General features: G+C 42.2%; 1 protein-coding gene across 1 annotated transcript in view; it reads right to left on the reverse strand.

Moving 5' to 3' along the window:
* The window catches only part of STUM (stum, mechanosensory transduction mediator homolog), a 32,932-nt gene extending 13,941 nt beyond the window's left edge, over positions 1-18,991 (reverse strand). Inside the window, exon 1 of the mRNA XM_032183550.1 lies at positions 18,805-18,991. Coding sequence (XP_032039441.1) covers positions 18,805-18,991 — 187 coding nt within the window. The remainder of the gene's footprint in view (positions 1-18,804) is intronic.
* Between the last annotated feature and the right edge of the window lie 2,551 nt (positions 18,992-21,542).

The following is a 21,542-nucleotide window of genomic DNA, read 5'->3' on the forward strand; positions in this document are numbered from 1 at the left end:
ATGAGAGAATTTTCATAAATTTGCATCCTCCTTAAGTATGTCATCGTTGAAATAATGTAATTGGCTTCCAATTATAATAATAAGTATATAGGAAAAAAAAAGGCATGACCAGCATTTATGGCATACGGCTCTTCACTATAAGCTCATCTTCTCTGAGCGAACGCAGCCCCACTGCTCTGTAATTTTATCAGCAACCAAGCAGCTCTACTTCATGGGAACAGATACACTTAGTTTTCTGTCTGCTGCTGTACAGATTTTTTATATTCATGTTGTCTGCTGATAAATTAAGTCCTTCTTACACTCTGTAATAAGCCTTATTCTCCTCTTTGCCACCAGCTAAGCAGGAACTTGTGCACTTGGCCATGGCTCCCCTAGTCACAGGATGCTCTGTACCCACCCACTGCAGGATCTCAGGATCCAAGAGACAGGAGAACTGAGGAGACAAAAACTACCTTCCCCTATCTTATTTTCCCTATCTTCCCTATCTTATTTTTAAGATTACAATCTTAAGATCTTAATTCATTATTCTCAACACCTCCAGAAGTTACTTTGCTGTTTTGTTGGCATAAATCCAGAAACAACCCTTGAGCCATTTTTATTTTTTTGCTACTGATATCAAAATAACTTGCACACAGCTTTTCATCCAAACTTTACCAGCCTGAAACCTTCAAGAGCAGAATGTCTGGAGAGAGCCCATCCTTACTTCAGAGTGGCCATGAGATCTGTAAAGAAAGCTTTTTGGTTTTCTGGTACATCCAGTCCCCAAAGTGCCCTGGAAATAAGAGCTGCATAACAGTGAAAAATAAAAGTGTAAAGGTCCATCTGTCCTGTCTGTCTGTGAGTCAAGCAGCCACAGCTCAAGGCTAGGTGTGTAGTCGTGTTGCCTCCTCTTCTATTTTTCTGCTCACTGCTTTGCAGCTAATTTAGTCCTTTGAAGCTACCTAACAGCATTTGCTCTGCTTGTGGAAGAACAATTATCTACTTGAAAGATGCACTGAACAATGAGTTTCACCTTGGTGCAATACTCTGGAGTCCTTAACTATGAGGATAAATTATGTTAACTAGGGACTACCAAGACATAAGAGAGAATTAATCTTATCAGAAAGTTAGATGGGGACATAGAGCAATTAGAGTTCTGCTTGTAGCACAAGATAGCTGAAATGGAAGTGCAATAAAGTGTACCGGCCTACAAAATCACTGCAAGTAAAGCTATCTGTTAAGTAGTATGAGAATGTAAAACAACTGTGACACAGATGTTTGGATGTCTGCAGTGATGAGTATGCAGGAGACTAACAGAAAGGTGTTTTTATCCAGAAAATTCAGTACATGCATTTTATGAGCTGAAGAGTCTCAAAGAAGGACTTGAAGGGGATATGGTAGAGCTGTACTCTCTAGCCTAGAGGTGCAGTGTAGAACTCAGGAGTTTGGGAGATGATTTAGGAGACCAGAATTCAGCCCTGGTTTTATTTACTAAATCATGCTCCAATTTTCTGGCACTTGCAAAGTAATTCTGAATTTCAGCTTTATTCTGTAGTGCTGCAGTAGCACAATTAAGATGTTAACGTTACTACTTCCAAGTGTTTTATGCATTACCTAAGAGGAACTCTCAAACTTCTTTGAGGTGTTGTTTTAAATAATTAAGATTATATGTGATAAGGACATGGTGTGTCTGTTTAATCTCTGCTTTCTCAGTTCCTGTATTTAGGAACTGAAGTAAGACTCCCTCTTCCTGGCAGCCATCTCAGACTATCTTGGTTTCTTTCTCCAGAGCCACGTCCTCTTGCCACCACACAACTAATGGCTCTTCAACACAGAGCACTTCATGACTTCCCATTTGTTTTTGAACAGCTCTTCTGCTTTTTAAGTATCAGATGCAATGATTTCCACAGCAGTCAGCAGCCCCAAACAAATCCTGCTTGTGAGTTGCCAATCATGCCAAAGCAGGCAAGCATTCAATACACAGAAACCACTCTTTTATGTTACCCCCTAAGTATGTGCGTGCATGCTCATATCAAACAAATCAGCCAGCTTCTGGCTGTACAACATCATCTCTTCAAATTCTTCTATTCCCAACCTGCAGGAAATAGAATCTGATTTACACTGATTTCAGCTAAAGGACAGATTTTTTTTTTTCCCTTTACCACATATTTTCCAATATTAACCATCTAGCTACAGGTAGGCATTATATAAAAGTGCATATATGTTTGCAGATATTACAAAGAACTGAGTATCACAATATAGCAAGTAATTATTCAGAGTGAAATATGGCAAGTGCTCTCTCTTATACAGTAAATCAAGGATATATTTTTTTCAGAGGTTAGAGAAGACTTGTATCGAGTGAGATGTACTGAGGAAAGTGTCTCAAAGTGTTAATTGTTATACCTTTATCCTGCCTGTCGTTCTCTTTTGTAATTCTCATGTTGAAGGGGTTACAAGAAGATTAGAGGCAATGGTGGAATGGTTCAACTCTCCTATGCAAGACTGCTAGAAACACTTATTTGAAATGCTAAAGGGTGAAGCTGAGATAAAATTTAGACTTCAAAATGTCCTTATGGAGAAGCCATCAAACTGGGGGCAGGGAGCCAATCCTGAAAACCAGGACTAATGCTGCAACACAAGACTTCACAACCTAAACTAAGTTGATGGTTTTCTACTCCTGCCTGTCCTTCAGCTCGATAAACTGGAAATCACTACGTTGGTTTCTTACCCAATTTTTCATAGTGGTTTCTAAAACAAGGCTGCTTCTCAGGGAGTACCAGTCTTGTAGAGGAAAGGGAATTCACATTTGCTACTTGTGCATCAGCTTGGGCCAGTAGTAGTAGGCAATATGTGAACCTCAAAAGATTCTCCTTGTCCTGAAGAAAAGAAATTCTGAGCAAGGAGAGAAAAGCCTTCTTGAAAGGGCATGCTCAGATGAGGGATCATCCACCTAGCCTTCCTCTGTTATTGTTCTCCTGTTGCCAAAAACCTATATTGGGCTCAGATTCATTTCAAACCTAAATTCAATGGCTGCCACTGGGAGTTACACTGGGGATTAATTTGGCTCATCAGGTCTAACCTGATCTTGGCAGCAATTCAGAAATGCAAACACCAGAAAGATTGTTCCTCTGGATAACAGGCCAGGCCAAGCATAGACATCTGCTGTTTTGTGTGAAGCCAATGAATGAGATTCAAACATGAACTTGTACAGGGCTACCATAAATGTGTATCCATGAAATTCAAGCAGAATTAGAAATCTGATCCTATATGTGTATACTCCCCTTCCTTTTGCTGTGCACTTGTCACCCCAAATACTTTTCCTCTTCCTCTCTCATACAAAGTTCAAACTTTTTTCTTTCCTTAAATTTACTTCAACCACTATTGCCTGTTGCAGCCACAGTTCTTTCAAACACCATATCAACTGCTTTCCGCTTAATTTCACAACTGATGAGCATCTGTTGCTCTTATTATTTATATATTACTGCAACATAAAACCCCTACCCCTGAATTAGGGATCTGTCATAGTTTCTGTGTGACATTAGGTAACTTGGTGCAACAAATTCTTTTCTACAGTTAATAAAAATCCCCATCTGTTTTAAGAATTTACAAAGGCTAAATCAATTCACCGTTTCTTAGTAAGACTAAAAAATAGGTCAGATTTTTCTTATGCATGTAGAAATCTGTGGTTCTAAACATCAAAATGACAGAAGGCTGCACTCCGTCCTGCTCAAAGTCAATTAGCAGTGGCAGAAAGATGGGTGTTCACTAACACAGTGCTGAGTCCGCGTTTTTCCTTCCCCACCTTAAAGCATGGGGTATTACATGTTCTCTGAAAGAGTGGACCACCGGTACACTGCTATATCAAAATACTGTCTTCCTACTTACAATTCCTTATTCCTTTACACTAATCCCTACAGATGCTTAAAGTGTATTTCTGCAGGCATTATAGCTTCCTACACTTTAGCTAAAAATGTGCGGTTATTTAATGCTGGAGTATTTCATTTCTCTTCATTTTAGTAATAAAAACACAGCATTTTTTACAGAAAAATACTTCTGGTACAGTATTGTTCAAAAGCAATGATCTGATGTTTTAGATCTATTGTGCCATCTCTTATTGTACCTGCAATGAAAAAATAAGCAAGTTCTGGGTAGCATAGTTAGCTAAAAATATAATCTGATAGCAGAAGCCTGTTATTGTAATTTAGAGGAACATTTGTCTAACCAGATACAGTCATGAAAAAAAATCACCTGAAATTTTACAATTAGTATTTTCTAGAGAAAAATCTGTTCTGCATGAAGTCCAGAGATTTTAGTGCATTAGGACCACATCACAAAGCAACAGCATCTCACTGAACTGTCCTTGGAGACAGACTGGAACAGGACCATTGACGCTCAGGGGTATCAGAGCCATCTGCAGCGAACGGGTATTTGAGATAGCAGGGTGATCAGACAGTGAGATAACCTAGGTGGAATGGCCTTCTGTGGGACCTCAAGCCTGTAATTGTGCTCCACAAACGGAACCACTATCCTACAGCAGCTCCTTGTAGGGGAAGGCAGCAGTGAGTTGGCACAAAGGATAGATGGGGAGAAAGGGGAAGTGTAGGGATAAGAAGTGTGATGGAGATCATGAGAGTTTTCACCCCAAATCCATTCCTCACATAGAAGAGGAATTTCTGTCTGCTGTAAAAGCAACGTGTGCTTGAGCCTGGGAGCTGAGCACAATGAGAGTCATGGGTGGGCCTTGGGTACAGGTGGAACACAGCAGGTGAGATGCGCGACACGTAAAGAATTCATGCAGGACAAGGATTTGATCTGAGACAGCCAGCACAGCTTCACCGAGGGCAAATCATGCCTGACCACTCTGGTTGTCTACTGTGTGCAGTTTTGGGCCCCTCGCTACAAGAAGGACATCGAGGTGCTTGAGCGGGTGCAGAGAAGGGCGACGAAGCTGGTGAGGGGCCTGGAGAACAAGTCCTACGAGGAGCGGCTGAGGGAGCTGGGCTTGTTCAGCCTGGAGAAGAGGAGGCTCAGGGGCGACCTTATCGCTCTTTTTAGGTACCTCAAGGGAGGCTGTAGCGAGGTGGGGGTTGGCCTGTTCTCCCACGTGCCTGGTGACAGGACGAGGGGGAATGGGTTTAAGTTGAGCCAGGGGAGTTTTAGGCTAGATGTTAGGAAGAACTTCTTTACTGAAAGGGTTGTGAGGCACTGGAACAGGCTGCCCAGGGAAGTGGTGGAGTCACCATCCCTGGAAGTCTTCAAAAGACGTTTAGATGTAGAGCTTAGGAATATGGTTTAGTGGGGACTGTTAGCGTTAGGTAGAGGTTGGACTCGATGACGTTGAGGTCTCTTCCAACCTAGAAAATTCTGTGATTCTGTTGCCTTCTGTGACAGAGTGACTGCATCAGTTAAGGGAAGGCCAACCAATGTCATCTGCCTGGACTTCTGAGACACATTCCACACAACATTTTGATCTCTAAATTGGAGAGAGATGAAGGGTGGTCCATTTGGTGAATAAGAAATTGGCTTAAAGGCCACACCCAGAGAGGTGGTCAATGGCCATATTACCCTGCCCTTTCCTGGTGTTGTGGGAAAGTTTGATCTTCTCAATAAATGACCCAAGACTGGCAGAGCTGGTACCATGCATGTGATCAATGTGAAACACCACATTTACAGATCTGGGATTAAGGCAGTACAAATCTATTGGACTATTGGAGAAGTGCTTTTTATTTTCCAGTGGGTGAAGCTGAGCCATGCTACTCAGCAGAGGAGAATGTGGACGTAGTTCTTACCCTTCTCAAATGTCTGGCTCCAATCTATTTACAATCCTTCGATATTTTTTAGCATATGCCAATAACTGCATATATTTTTCTACTTATTCTGTTTTGAACGTACTGTTACTTTTCTCCTAATGTACGTGCTAAGCAACAGCAGCACTTCATCTAGTTCTTTTTTTTATCACAGCATTCTTTAAGTACTAATGATACCCCAGCGCAGGCTGTGTAATTATGTATGCCACCATTTTTTTTCCTTCTGAAGAATGAAAGAAAGGCAGAGAGGCTAAAGCACAGTCCTTTGAAGATATTTAGGCATTTAATTCCCATTGAAATCAAGGAATTCCAGCCTAAGACTATGCCCGAAGTCATAGTGAAAGAGTTGTCAGGTACTTGATTAAATTCTGGCTCTCCTAGTTTAGCTTCACTGCCCTCCAAGGCTTTTAGCTACAATGCAAATATATATATTATATATATATCCTAATATATATATTAGGAATCTATTCATTTCTGAAGAGAAGGGTGTACCTGAAAATTAGGGTACTGCAGGGTATAAAAGAAGGCCAAGTTTGTCTGAAAAATCTCTTTCCTGTGCTGTCATAGTATTTCTGTTTAAATGGTGCCTTTTCTCTCTTTTTTTGGTTTTAACTTAGGAGATCAGAACTGGTCTAATGGTGTATAATCAAGTGTTTATTCTGTGTAACTGTACAAGGACTTCGAGGCTGAAGAGCAACAGCTGCCAGGCATTTAATTTATTTTTAGTATAGGTTGTAAGACTGTATCAGAGTTAACAGAAAGGAACATGTATCTGTGCTACAGCAGATTCAGTGTGAAGTCTTACTAAAGCTTACCCAAACTTAAATGTAACTTAGTTTAACCATGGCTTTGCACTGAGGTCCCAGTAGATGTTTTCTTCTGCTGTCTCTGATGTGAAATAGAGTAATCTCCAGCTATAGCATGGCAAAGGCTCTGTTACTTCTGCAGTAACTGCTTAAGCTGTCACAGTCAAGCTTCTGATGCAATGTTGATACCTCAGAAGTCAGAAGAAGTGTGAGGGGGCAACCCTATGTCATTTATCATAACCAAAGATTATAGCCAGGCATTGTCCTGGCAGGCGAGGGTGAAGCAAGCTGAACCAAGAGGAGGAGAGGCAATGAACAGTTACAGATATTATATCTCTATTATCCGTGTCACCCTTATTAGTAAGTATAGTAGCTCTCTATAGTAGAGGCTATAATAGCACTGCAGGAATCAGGGAGATGCTGTGGTTGGTTGCCCTTGAATGGCTGCTAGATGTGTACCCAGGCCCTCTTTTCACTCAAACCAGTTATCAGGTAGCTTCAGCGAACTTCAGGTATCTGCCAGGTATGTACCTCAATCTGAGCCATTACTCTGAGCTCCCTTTGCATTTTTTTTTTTTTTTGTTTTTGTTAATAAAAAAAAAAAAAGGACAGGACCCCTGAGGGTGTGATTCACTACCTGTTTTACAGAAGAGATGAGTCACATGCCAGTAGTGTCTAATTCATCCTCACAGACTATAACAGCAACCAACTCAGATATACAGGTAGATTAATACTATCTAATATTTCCATTAAAAAGAACATTTACAGTTAAGCCATTTTGAATAAAAAATACTAATATCTTCTGTTTTGGTACATCAGCTAGCTAGTAAACTTCTTTAGGAGGAGTTTCTGCTACAGGCAGGTTATTGCATTCAGCTCTGTCCATCAGAGATCTTCCTCTGAAACATCTAGTACTGGATACAAGGTTTTGCAATGCTGATAAAATGCTCCTGCAGGATGATATCCCTTAAATTTGATGTTTCTAGCTCCTTTCATATTACCGTTCTTCTTGAGTGTGTCTTTTTACAACACGAGAATGCCTGCACAGCTCAGATGCACACTGTTGCTAAGAAACAAGTCCCAACTGTGCCTTTAAGACTCTGTCTTTAGAAATACAACTCGAGGAAGTGTTTTTCTTTTCATTACACTGTATTGTATGTTTTTATTAAGATTTCTTTTAACGTTGATCTGACTCTTGAGGTTACATTTCTATCACAACCTACTGGTATAGGACCCGTTCTTTTCCCACTGTCTGCACAGTGCCACAGTGACCTACACTGCTGTATAGGTAATAAATCTATTTTAAAACAGTACATTTTAGGGCCACAGTAAGAACTCATTCCGCATGCAACTGCGGTGTAGATGAGATCCAGTGGAGCCTACTTACTGCAAATATCTGTTAGTGCTATATTATAATGAACAATACAAATTAGTGTTCTTTCAAATGGCAACTCTGAGTTGTATATATGCTACGAAACAAACTAGCTTACTTGGTAGTTTTGGATTATCAGTGGTGTGTTGTTGTGTTGTGCATTTTTGGGGGATGGAGGGGTCATGTACTAAGTAAAACATGCTGAAGTCCCCTCTCATGTGTACAAGACAGTGTGTGTGCTTTCACAAGCATAGAGCAGATCACAGAATAATGCAAGGAAATAACCAGCACATAAGAACTAACTGCCCTGTCCGTTGTACTTGTCAATAGCATTTTCACTAAGATGTGGCACAAACATCTTGCTTCGTGACAAATATCAAGTCCAAGAGTAATACAGGTAGTTTATTAAAAACGGTTTCCTGGGAAGAGATTAAAGGTAACAAAGTATGGTTGTGTGATCTGCGGCCAGTTCTGCTACCATCTTCCTGAGCAATCCTCAGATTATTTTCCCTGACTTCTCTATTCATACTACCAACAGTCTAAGTCTGACACAAGTCTTCCTTCATATTTCTGTATCATAAAAGGCCTCAAGCATGGTCTGCACTTTACAATACTACTGAATTAATGTAGTAAAACCTTGCTGAGCTACTGACTTCTTGCACCAGTTCATAGTGAACATAAGACAATCACAGTCACTGGAATAAGGTCTCATGTCACTTAGGTATTATTCCTTTCACAAAATACACTAAAGAACATTTACTAGTCTATGATAAGTGCCATAAATATTTAAAACCACATTTGTAAGTGAGAAAGAAGAATACGTTTTGTGATACCACAGCCTCAGATTTTTAGCATTGGTAATTGGCTATTTTGGGAAATATAATTCTTAATGGCTTTCCTACTGCTAATGCAAATTAGGAAGAATCTTCTCAGCTTTTAAATACGATGAGCTCAGCCCTGAAGCTCCTTGTCACAGTAACACTTGTTCACACTAGCAGCCTCGAGTAGTGAACTTATGTTAGTGCTTACGTTTGAGCCCAGTCCTCTTTCCATTATTAATGTGTCATCACACCATGGATTTGTTTGATAAATGTTACATTAAGAAACAAAAATGGTGAGCAGATGTGAGAAATGTTTCTAGAGGCTCAACCCCACGTTGCTCTGCACGTTGAGGACTTAAGAGTTCTGACGGGTGGATTTATCTTGAAATTGAAACATTTTGTACCTGTACTGCTCTGGTTCTGCTGATTGTTGTACCAAGCAATGTGATCTGGAGTCCTAAGAGTAACTATAAAGAAGATGTGTCTGATGAGCTCTGCCTTAGCACACACAGATTTAAATTAGCGGTGAAAGAATGCACAGGAGAAGCACTGATGTGAGAGTAGAACAGATAAGCATGAGACAGATTTTCAGTTGAGATATGTGTACCGCATTTCAGCTAACACAGAACAAAAAGCTTTTCTACCTAGTGTCAATAACACACTTATTTATCGTGGCTTCAGCAAAAGAAGGATTCACCATGTAGCTACCAAGCAAGAGTGGTTCCAGGGAACTAATATTTGGTCTAAACTCCATTCCTGTCTCCACCACAGGCTTCAACTAAACATCAACTGCACTCAACAGAAGGAGACATCCTATTTCTATGTTGCCTTAAATCTAACATCCAAAGTGGCTCCAGTGGGTCTTCACTTTGGAAATGAGACTTTGCCTGTTGGCAACCTTGTGCCTAAGGAGTCATTTGTATCCAGATGGGTTGGTGACATAGAATGGTTGATGGCTAGACAGATGACCACAGAATCATTGAACCATTTAGGTTGGAAAAGATCTTCAAGATCATCAAGTCCAACTGCCAACCTGACCTACTGAGTTCTATCGCTAACCCATGACTTGGTGTCATAGGGAAGACAACTTTTTTCTTCAGATTTGGAAGAAAATGACCAACCCAAAGAATGTAGTATTCTCCTGGCTGGCCATGATTTTAATCCTTGCCTAGGAGTAAGCATTATGTTGCACATTCATACAACACTGCCATAGAGCCTCTATCTTGGCGATGAGACAGGAGAAGAGAGATAAGCTCTTCCTCCTTCCCCACATTCTTCTACATACACTCATAGGCCTCACCTCGAGTACTGTGTGCGGTTCTGGGCACCACAGTACAAAAAGGACATTAAATTGTTGGAGAGTGTCCAGAGAAGGGTTACTAAGATGGTGAAGGGCCTAGAAAGGAAGACATATGAGGAGCAGCTGAAGTCACTTGGTCTGTTCAGCCTGGAGAAAAGGAGGCTGAGGGAAGACCTCATTGTGGCCTACGGCTTCCTCATGAGGAGGAATGGAGGGGCAGGCATCGATCTGTTCTCTTTAGTGACCAGTGATAGAACCCCTGGGAATGGTGTCAGGCTGAGGCAGGGCAGCTTCAGGCTGGATATCAGGAAGAGGTTCTTCACCAACGGTGGTCACGCACTGGCACAGGCTACCCAAGGACATAGTCGTGGCACCAAGCCTGTCGGAGTTTAAGAAGCATTTGGACTGTGCACTTAGTCTCATGGTCTGAATTTTTGGGTAGACCTGTGTGGAGCCAGGAGTTGGGCTTGATGGTCCTCGTGGGTCCTTTCCAACTCGGAATATTCTATGATAGCTTGGTTCAAGCTCTGCCTTGCATTTCAGCAGCTATCTGCACCTTTGCATAACAGTAAAATAACACTAGCCTTCTGTGACAAATATGATATAAGGGGTCTACCACTTGAGGCAGAACGGCCAGCTTAACGTGTAGCTGACCAATGTAAATAGGATGAAATCTATTTCTGACTCCTCAAGGAGTCAGCTTCAAAGGAATGCCAGCAGAATCAATTTCAAATGTTGACTGTGGAATGTGTGAGAGGTGTAGAGGACTGAATGAAATAAATACTCAGGTGCAAGTCAATATACAAAATCACCTTCTGGCTTTAAAGAGAGAAAACAGGGAAGTGGCTTTGTACTTGGAATTGCCAATGACTGTAGTACCTGTGCTCTGTTCTCTCTTTTATATGGGACAGGGAACCATGAGGGCGGTGAGGCACTGGAACAGGTTGCCCAGAGAAGTTATCAGTGCCTCATCCCTCAAAGTGTTCAGGGTCAGCTTGGATGGCGCTTTGGGTGGCCTGATCTAGTGGGAGGTGTCCATGGCAGGCGGGTTAGAACTAGATGATCTTCAAGGTCCCTTCCAACCCAAACCATTCCATGACTGTATGGGCCATTTAGCACAGTGATTTCTGCAGTGTCAAGTTACCATCTCCTTTCCCCAACACAACACATCAAGTACGATGTTGAATATTCACACACACAAAAATCATGTTTATGGAAATTAAATTGTCATGGCAACAGAATAGGTCTTGCAAGTATTTTAAAAATAAATTAACAAAACACATTTATGAAATCTAAGATCAATTCTTTCATGAATGCACTTAAGCAGATATTAAAAAATGGTTTTCTACCTACGTAAATATGAAATCACCTTAAGCCAAAAATTTCACCTTATCATACTGGTATATGTAATAGATATGCATAGCTATAAATATTTTAAACTACAACAGCAAAACTCAGTTTCAGCTGGACAGATACTAACATCATTGGGCTTATTTTGTCTCGAGTACAATATTTTCATATATTACCATTCATACTTTGTGATATGACTCAGCTTTTTAACACAAAGCTTGTAACAATGGTTCATTATAATTTAGTTTATTAATCTCCATTAAAATCTCAGCTCTTCAGGGGCTTATAGCGCTTACCTGTGAATGTACAGACTTTCTTTAAAACAGCATACTCATTTGGTTCAGCTGATTATTTTTTTTCCCCCACTTCTCAGGATGAATTTGACCACTTAGGCTTTGCATTCTTTAGAAACTTTTCACTATTATGACTTGTACAAAATGATTAGCCACAAACTCAAGCTGACAGAGAAATTGTAACTTTGTGTGGATATTCATCAATGTTTGTGTTGAGAACTCAGCCTAGATAAATGACAAGCTGGTGAGATGTTGGATAATTACCTGTGGTATGTTCAAATTCAGATTCCCAGAGATGGCAGCCTTAGTCACGTTACCTTGCATAAGCATCATTACTGAAGTTAGAAATGCAGTATAGGTTGAATCCCTGCAGTGAACACAATTATGTTCCTAGAGTCTCTCTATTGATCACATTCACTGTTTTCTCCAGCAAGATTTAATCATTATCCCCTCTGGGCATATCCTTTGGGTATGCTTGTAACTGGAACTTTTCATTTAAGTTAGTGTATTACCAATTAGCTTTCATCAAACATCTCATTTATATTTACTAGTCTGGAAATTTCAAGTTCTGTCTGCTTAATTTTCTCCTTGATTCTATACATTATGAAACCTAGGAAGTTTATAACTTTATAATGGAAATCAACCAGTGAAATATAACTACACAGAATAGCTTGTGATTTTTTTTCAAGCTCTTAGAATATTTTCATTTTGCATTTCATAGTCAAAGCATTTTCACTGATAATCATCTTTACATACTGCTACAACCAAGGCCATATACATCCATTGTAATGCTGCAACTGTGTAACTTCGAAGTTGTAGAGCTCCTTAATGAAGACAAGTCTAAAGACAAATGAAAGAATGTTATGTCAGACTGATTTTATCTCTCATAGAAAATAAGAAAACTCTTTTGTATTTCTTCTTTCCAGGTTATCTCTGAATGAAAGTTTTCATAAATCCAGTGCAAATTACTGTCCTTTTTACAAAATTAGGGACTATTTTAGAATTCTGTCACCATCCAATCTCATTTCTCCACAAAACTGTACATGTATTCTAAAATTAATTTTTCTACTTTATGCCATCTTCTGCCCCCCTACGGGAGTGTTTGTTAGGGCACTGCATGTGATTCGATGGGTAGGAAAGAGCCTGGGAAACCTGTGTTCCTGCTCCCTTGACTATCCTGAACAACTCTACAACCTCTCAATGATCTTTTCATGGTGGACCAGAGAAAATGAAAGAGAACTGTTGCAGGCAATGGTGCTTTATCAACGTTTTTAAATACCTCTGGTGCCCACTGATTCAGAGCACTGGAACAACTCACCTTTATCCTGCAATTCAAGTTCACCTGTTAGCCGAAATTCATCTGTTAAAGCACTCTTTTCATCCAGCTTTCATCTTCAAATCTTTTCATTCTTCATCTCTCTTTCTGTAGGAATTTCTAGTTCTTTGTCCTTCTTACCAGATCTCTGCTAATGTGCTCTCCCAGGCTGTGCTCCTCTCCTTCTGGGCTTGATTCTCTGTTTTTCTCCTTGACCATTCATCTGGAACAGCTTCCCAGAGCCCTTAAAATTCAGTTGGTTCACTTGGCCATTTAATATTTCTTCTGTCTGCTCCTACTTGCACTGTTAATCTTCATGTACATCTGTCCAAATCGCATTGTCAAGCCAGACTGCAAGATGCTGAGCAAACCCTGTCTCCTTATGTGTTCATTAAGTAATGAATACATCCACAGAACTGCTGAAACTACAGCAGTGAAAAATGTCTCTGGCCAGTTCTCGTCTTCTATTTTGATGAAAACAGAAGGCATGAGGGAGGGGAGAGAAATTTGTTCACAGTTAAGTTGGTCTGGCAGTGACCACAGTTCAGAAAGCAGCAGCGTTAGGTAGTGTGCAGCTTGACAGTGAAAAGAACCAAAAAGTTGTTATAAACACAAGCAGCACTCAACAGCTGACTTTTACCAACCACAATGAGTGAAGAGCAAAAACTGACCAAATAATATAAACAATACTAAATATTTGGACTATGACAGAGACTGTAGTCAAGAACAAGGTGTTACTGTGCGTGCATTGTGTATGTCCATAGCAGCAGCATTTGTAAAGCAAGAGAAGATGACAAGAAGGCATGCACAGATGTGGCATAAAGCCTAGGCAGATAAACACAAGGAAAGAATCCAGTCTTAAACAATGGAAAGAGAGGAAGGAAAAGAATACATTAAGTATTCAGGTAAGTATGAGCTAATAAAATATAACTGCAAAGCAGAAAGCAGCTTTATTCAATGGCTCACCCTCCTGTATTTCATGGACACTGGATTAAAACTGAGGGGCTATGGCAGAGCGCTTAGCAGAGATGCAACCCTAGGAATACCTAGCAAACAGCTGGTACCACTGCTGCTATACCAGGGAGCAGCAAGCTGTGAATACACACATCTTTCCCTGTGTCTCCTTTCCTACATTACATGTGCAAGTGAAAAAACTACCACAAAGAACTTCTTGATCTTTTCAATGTATGGACCACTTTCTGAGAAAATACAAAAAAAAAAAAAAAAAAAAAAGTAGAGTAAGGTCTACCGACAGTAGGTTTGCTTTGCTTAATTAAGCTCTCATAAAAAAAAATAGCTTGTTTCTGCAGACTGCCAGTGGTCTGTGCACCACAGGCTGAAAGGCAACATTAGCTATGGAATTCCAGCAGTAAAGTTCACAAACATAAATTCATAGGAACACCTGAAAAACCTTTGTTTTCCACAAAAAAGGGTGTGAATCACCCATATTCATTCATTTGCATGTCCATAGAAAAGAAAAAGAATAAAAGGAATCATAAATGCCAAAGAAAGCTTGATGTTTTAAAGAACAGACAGTTGAAAGTCCCAATTTCTTTTTGGCAATATTTGCCCTACTATATATAAGAAAATGTGTTTGTGTTTTTTGTTTGTTTTGTTTTTGTTTTTTAATAAATTAATTTGTTTCAATAATGGAAGTGATGGATATTTACTTGAGGCATCTATTTACAATTCCATGAAGAAAAATAAAATGGGTATTGATAAGTTTAGACAGATCTAATTCCTGCAGCTTTCCTAAGTGGTGTTCTACACTTCTTTTCAGCCCTTTATATAGATCCCTCTGCTGAAGACAGCACTAGCTTCTAATGAGAACCATTTTTCAGATGCTCATCTTGCATAAATGAAGCCTTAAAGCCAATGGTGCCACTGCAGTTTACACAGCTGAAGGTCTAGCCCTTGAAGTCTATCAAGACTGCAGCAGAATAAACAGAAAACAAAAGACATGTTACATGGAGCTGTCACACCCAAGAAGAGGAGAGCTGTACACCACAGAAGAAAAAGGTTGAGCCGTCTGGGAATCATCCCTTTTTTCTCTAGTTGGCTGTGAGAGGCTGTCCCTCATGATCTCCACCCCTGGCTATTTCATGCCTCATCAGAGGCTGCTCTTCTATCTTCCACTAACGTTATACTATGTATTTCAGTTACTCCCTGCATAAAAATAGTATTCATGTGTAATTCAGGCTGTGATCCAACAGTCTGCCCTCTTCCTGACACAAGGGATTCATCCTGGAGAATACCTCACGCTTTCAGATAATTCCACTCCTCATATTTTCCTCCCGTTCTCCCCTTTTGCTTTCCCCTCTTCCCACACATGTGATGTTGAGAGAAGGCAAAACGGGTAGGAAGGAGGGCAAGATTACTGTGTATCAGCTCAGGGAATGACAGAGAGCCAGATCTTCTCCCACGCTGACTGGCACATGGCAGCTCCAGGAGAACGCAGTCTGCAAGCTAAAGGGCATGGACAGACCCTTCTTTCAGCTGCCATCTGCAGCACGTACCGGCTGGAGATGCATGCTGCTCAGTCCTGTGGGAAACTGAAAAACAGAGGATACACCACCATTTACCTCTGCTGGTGTCCTTGTCTTCCATCCTGCAGAGCTTGGTGGGGTATGAGTTAGCCCTGAGACCCCAGAGGCTTCTCCAAAAGCCCTATGCCAAACTACAGGTTCACAGAGTCCGTGGCAGGCTGCCTGTGACACAGCTGAAGACTGGTAGTTGATAGAACCACAGCATTTACTAAAGTGCTTCCTAAGGATACCAACTCCTCCTTTTATGGACCCAAACAAGGGACACCTTTTACAGCTCATTCCTGCAGCCCTACCAGATGCATACAAGGAAGACCACAGCACACCATGAAAAATCCTGATCCAGGACATCACCAAGCAGTTGCATCTATCGTAATGAATGGAAGCAGCGTGCAATCTCAAAGCTGCTCCACAAAGCGGACTGCAAGTAGATGGGCTAATCAAGCTTCTCTACATGGCATTTGGTGTGGAAACTTAATTTTTGTCAGGGAAAAATTTAACATATCCCCTGGATATGAAAAAAATCTTATGAGTATTTTCTAATGTTTATGCAAAAAAACAGTTTACAATGCATCTTAAAAACTGCAATTCTGGGTTACTACAGAAAACCCTAAAAATTACCCAATTGTAGGAAAAAAAATTATAAACAAAGAGAAAGTATTACTTCTCCTGTCCAAACAGAGTGATAGAGCAAAACATAAATAGCATACAGGAAAAATAAACTGGATGTTTAAAATTCTCAGATTTCACCCTCATAGATTACTTCCATAACGTAGAAAAGATAATTTAACTGAAGAAAGGAGAGGCTTTCAGATGCTAAGAGACCTCCTGTGTGTTTGGTAGTGCAACAGTGCACAAGTTCTGTTTGGATATTACTTGTTTGGGGTACTAGGCACTAACGAGCACATCAAATGGACTGGGCTCCAAGCAGTGGAACATTGGATTTACTCAGCGTTGCCTATTTCCTCACCTGTTCCAGTGGCTTCTGACCTTCTATTACAAGTGCACTGCAGAGACTACAGATCAGTTATAACTACATGCAAAACAGATGAGGAACAGAATTTGAGGACTGGAAAACAGAGAACTTCTGTTATCACCAGTACAAAGTCACACTCTCCACCTAAGCAGGGAAAATATCTAAGAAGCCTGTGAAACATCATTTTAACATGTTAAAAATCTGTACTACGGGAACAGGCTCAGATGCTAGATGTAAATACTCCACATCATCGCAAATATTTATTTTGTAAGTGCTGCTCAGCTCATGGAGACAGCTAAAGTGTGAGACTGACACAAGATCTCTTTTTACCCTGACTATTCCTACCAGCAGATTTGTATCCCTCCTGTTTCCCCTTGCATGTAAGCTGTGTGATATATGACAAGATCTGGCTGAGACTGTACACAGTCATATTCTACTTGGTTATAGTATCTCAGAGCAAATTTTTTAGGAAAATGTATAAGACATCAGCAGCTTCATTAAGAGAAGAGCTCATTTATGTATGGACTAAGTGCTGTGCTTTGCATAGGGATGCATCTCCCAAACAAAGCTTTTGGCCAGTCTGTGAGAATGCTACATGGAAGATTTGTTTATTTATTTTTTAAGTTGTAGTTTGTTTTGCTACTTTCATGCCAGATGATCAGGATGAACAGAGTTACAGGCAGTCAAAAAGAACAGCTTATCAAAAGGAAGATGGATTATAAAAAAAATCTAAGGTCATTAAAAAATTAAACAAGCACGCAAAATAATACGACTTGGAGCTGGTCCAGCCAAACAGTGATAATGCAACCAGCAGGGCTGCAAAATCCAGATTCAACATTCAAGCCAGCATGGACTGGGAGCCCTGTACACCAGTCTTTAGAAAGGAAGCGCTGCCTACTGCCGTTCTTTATGGTTCCCTTCCACTTGAGGGAAGGCACGGCACTGGCTATCTCCAACAGCCCAGCAGCAGAGGAGAGCTTGTGCAGATAACTATACCTCAAGCCAATTCTGGCATGAGGACAGCTTAAAGGGTTTACCCTCCCAGGATGAGGAAAGGACAGAGAGGATTTTCTAGTGTGCTGTGCAAAGCACATTTTATATTAAAATCATATCATATTATTCAAATGTGGTAGGAAAAGGGATTGTAAGTCTCCCCATCTACATCTGGTCCAACCAACATTGGGGGTTGGACCCACTGATCTTTTGAGGTCCCTTCCAACCCCTTCAATTCTGTGATTTTTTTTCCTTGTCTACAGTGAGGACATAGCATCTTCAGTGCAATGGAGAACTACGTCCACTTAGCTCTGCTTTTGAAAACCTCTCTCTGAAGGTGGTGGGAAATCGTGACAATAACATAAAAAACTCATGGAAGTACTGAACCAGGGAGTTTCTATTTGATTCATCACCGCGGGATCTTCAGGTGTCTGCACTAAGGACTGTGAAAACAACACACCTGAGGGTGCAGCATTACATCTGGAAGCATATATACCAATGCCACTCTTTCTACAGGAACACTATGAGGGATTTAAGAAGGTGAACGTTTTCCTCAGGAACACACCTGTAGCTTAACAGCAGGCAGACAGAAATAGTGATGGTTTGTACCCGTTGCACATAGTAACCCAGATCGAGGTGATGCTTTAATCGTTAAGAATGATTAAGAATTCCAGGTTCATTAAGGAATTAAGCCACCTGAAAATAATAAGATGGGCAGGGCTTTTAAAGTACGGGACAAGCGAGGTGCTGCTGCTCCTGCAGGGAAAGCGCCAGTAACAGCCACAGTAGCTGAAACAGTGCCCAGGACTGTGGCAGATTCAAGGAATGGACTTTCTTTGTTCGATTCTTTTTTAAAGGGAGTGCTTTGCTTACCGCTAGAATACAAAAACACAGCCCCAATTTACAACCGTGCTACCTCAGCCTCTCACTCGGGACCTCGTACCGCGGAGCTCCTCGCCTCGCTCCCTCAGGGCTTTATCCCTGCCAGCCTCCTCGGCAAACTCCTGCAGACCGTGCCCGGAGGGCTCCGGCCACCCGCCTCAGGTCTCCCGGTGCCTCGGTCCCGTCACCGCAGCGAAGTTTTGGGGCCGGGCAGGGCAGGAGGCGGCGGCAGCGCCCTGAGGCGCCCAACGGCCGCGCGCGCGCCTCGCGCCCCCCGCAGCCCCCGTCCCGGCACCCGCCGCGGGAGCGCGCTCCCCGCCCGCCTCAGGCACCCTCCAAGCCGCCGCCGCGCCCCGGAGCTCCTTACCCAGCCCCGGCACGAAGGTGTTGAGGAAGAGGCAGATGACGGCCACGGGGAAGGGCATGTAGGGGATGGCGGCGCGCAGGGGGCCCTTCTTCTCCCGGACCTGCACCACCACCCCGCTGGAGGAGCCGGCGCCCCGGCTGGGCTCCGCGGCCGCCGCGCTCTCGCCGTCTTTGGGCGAGGGCTCCATTGCCCGGCGCTCGGCGCTGCCCCGGCGGGCTGCGAGCTGCCGCCTCTGCGCGCTCCCGGCGCTGCGCGGCCCCGCCTGGGCGCCCCACTCCCCCTCGGCGCCGCGCGCGCGCTCCCGCGGCCGTTCCCGCCCCGGCGGCGCCTCACGGAGCCCGCTCGCCTCAGGGCGCCCCCCCCAGTGCCCGGTGCCTCACAGGGTCCTCCCCTCCCCGCAGCGCCCAGAAACGCTGCTTGCCCCCCGTGTTTTTATGTAAAAAGAGCTGCCTGCAGCTGTAAGAGGGGCTGTAAATGGAGCCCACGCAGCTCGCTGCTCGTTTGTGGGTTGAAAAAGCGCTGTCGAAGGGAAGGGGGGAGAGCCACAAGTGTTAGGAGAGAAAATAATAGGCGCCCCACAAGTTGATCGTGGCTTGGGATGATGGGGAAATGTGTCTTCGTTCACATCAGTACTGCGAAGGGAAATGTCCTCTTGTAGGGCTGGTATTTATTCAGCACACAGTAAAGTGGGAAGTGGTAATAGGGCTCGAAATGTGTCAGTAGTTAGAAATGATGGCGAGGCTCGGCGGCTCGTAGCAAAGGAACTTGGGGAAATATTAAAGGCATTAATCTTGATACAGAGCGTAAGTGTGATATGCATACAGGACTCCTGCATGAGAAGTAGTCAGCGTCTTACTGCACACTTTAAAATTGTATTTTCCCTAGAGGAATTCCTGATAGGTATTTATGGCAGGGGGGACTGAGCTAGATGATCTCTGAGGTCCCTCCCAACCCCAGCCATTCTGCGATCACCTGGTTCAAGGGAGAAGTACGCTTCTGTGCAGATGAATGCTTTATTCACCCGGTACTGCTTGTAGATGCTGTGCTGACAGGACTGTAATGGCACTGAGACCTCATAAGTCGTTCCCATCTCACAGATGTCAGGCTGCTCCATCAGGCTGGATTTGACCCAGCGGACCCTTCCTAGTGCAGATGAGAACCAAGCTTATTGCTTACAGAGTACGCAAGTATATCCTCCACTCACAAGACTTCAGACAAGTTTTGTTACACACTTCAGACTGACAAATCAAGCTGAAGGGTATTCTTTGTGCCAAATCTCACAGAAATCCTGCACAGATTCTAGAGGGAGCAGTAGTTTCATATTTATTAATTCATCTTCAATTTGGAGTTTTTCTCTATCAAAATAACAAAGTCTTGTCCTTTCTGCAATTTTCTATTAGCCTAGAACTTTTAATGGTGGCACTTGTGGCTGTGTTCTGCTCTGTCCTGAGAGTATGTGATACTACCAGGATCACCAGGAGATACTCCAGGCTCCAGCATGGCATCAGCATCCCTGGGGGTGTTCAGGGAAAGGTTGGACGTGGTGCTCAGGGACATGGTATAGTGGGTGACATTGGTAGCAAGGGGATGGTTGGACCAGATGATCTTGAAGGTCTTTTCCAACATTAACGCGTTTATGATTCTATGCTCCATCTTAAATGAAGTTACGACTCAGATCAGATTTCTTGCTACTTATATAATACTTTCTGTTTCTTAGTAAAAGCTGGCTCAGACAGCATTAAATGTTTTATTTTGTAAGATGGTCTTTTCAGAAAGCTGTGAAATAGAAAAACATATGCTGCTCCCCTTTCTTAAGATTCCCTTAGATCATGATGCTGAGAGAAGCTGATTTACCAGCATATATAACTTTTGATCTTGGAGAAAGGCACCTATTTGACAGCTGTGAGGAATGAGATCTTCTGTTTACTGACACGAGAGCAGTGTAAATGCATGTCTTCCTCATACTGTTGTACGCCTTGACTGGAAGGACTAATTTTAAAAATGAGTTACAAGTCCAAAAAGTACGAGCATTTCAGTCCTTGTCTCCCTGCTACAATTTTCCAGAGCTTTGTACTGTCAATTGAGCTGAAGTCAACAGCTACTGCGATACGGGTCACATCTGAATAGATAGAAGCAGTAAGCACTGCTCAGGGATTTCCAGTGGGATGGAGAGTGTTGTATGTGGAGTGTAAGGAGCTTTATATTCTCTTACACATAGTTGCCTGATCCCTGGTCTGTGCTGAAAGCTTTTGTCCACCTCTTTGTGGAACAGCATTAGCTCTCTGGTGTCTTCCAAAGTGTAGACATCCTCACCAAGAGTTTAACAGTGTCAACAAGATGTGCTGAGAACAAAAGCTTTTGCCTGAGTTTGCTTTCTTGAGGTAACTGATGGGCTGTGAAATGTAAGGATCAGAGGTGTTTTTTTTGTTTTGTTTTGTGATATAGCCCAGTGGACTTCCAAGGTTTCCCGTGGAATTAGCTCATAGGATGACTGTTCACTGAGTCCTCTCTTAGGTGTGGAAATCTCTCTTAGGTGTGGAAAAAAAAAAAAAAAAAAGCTGTAGAACCTGTGTCCTCTGCTTTCTGTCAGTAGAGACAGGCCCGATATTCCCATATTCTTCAGTAGGTCTTTTGTTATGGTCAGGAGAAGATTTATGTATGCACAGTTAAGTAGTTACTGCAATATGAACTTTCTCTGATGCTGCCAAGTCTGTATCTCTCTTATGAGACTTAATTTT

The sequence above is a fragment of the Aythya fuligula genome, chromosome 3 (genome assembly GCF_009819795.1).
Source record: "Aythya fuligula isolate bAytFul2 chromosome 3, bAytFul2.pri, whole genome shotgun sequence".
In the NCBI taxonomy this organism is placed as follows: Eukaryota; Metazoa; Chordata; class Aves; order Anseriformes; family Anatidae; genus Aythya; species Aythya fuligula.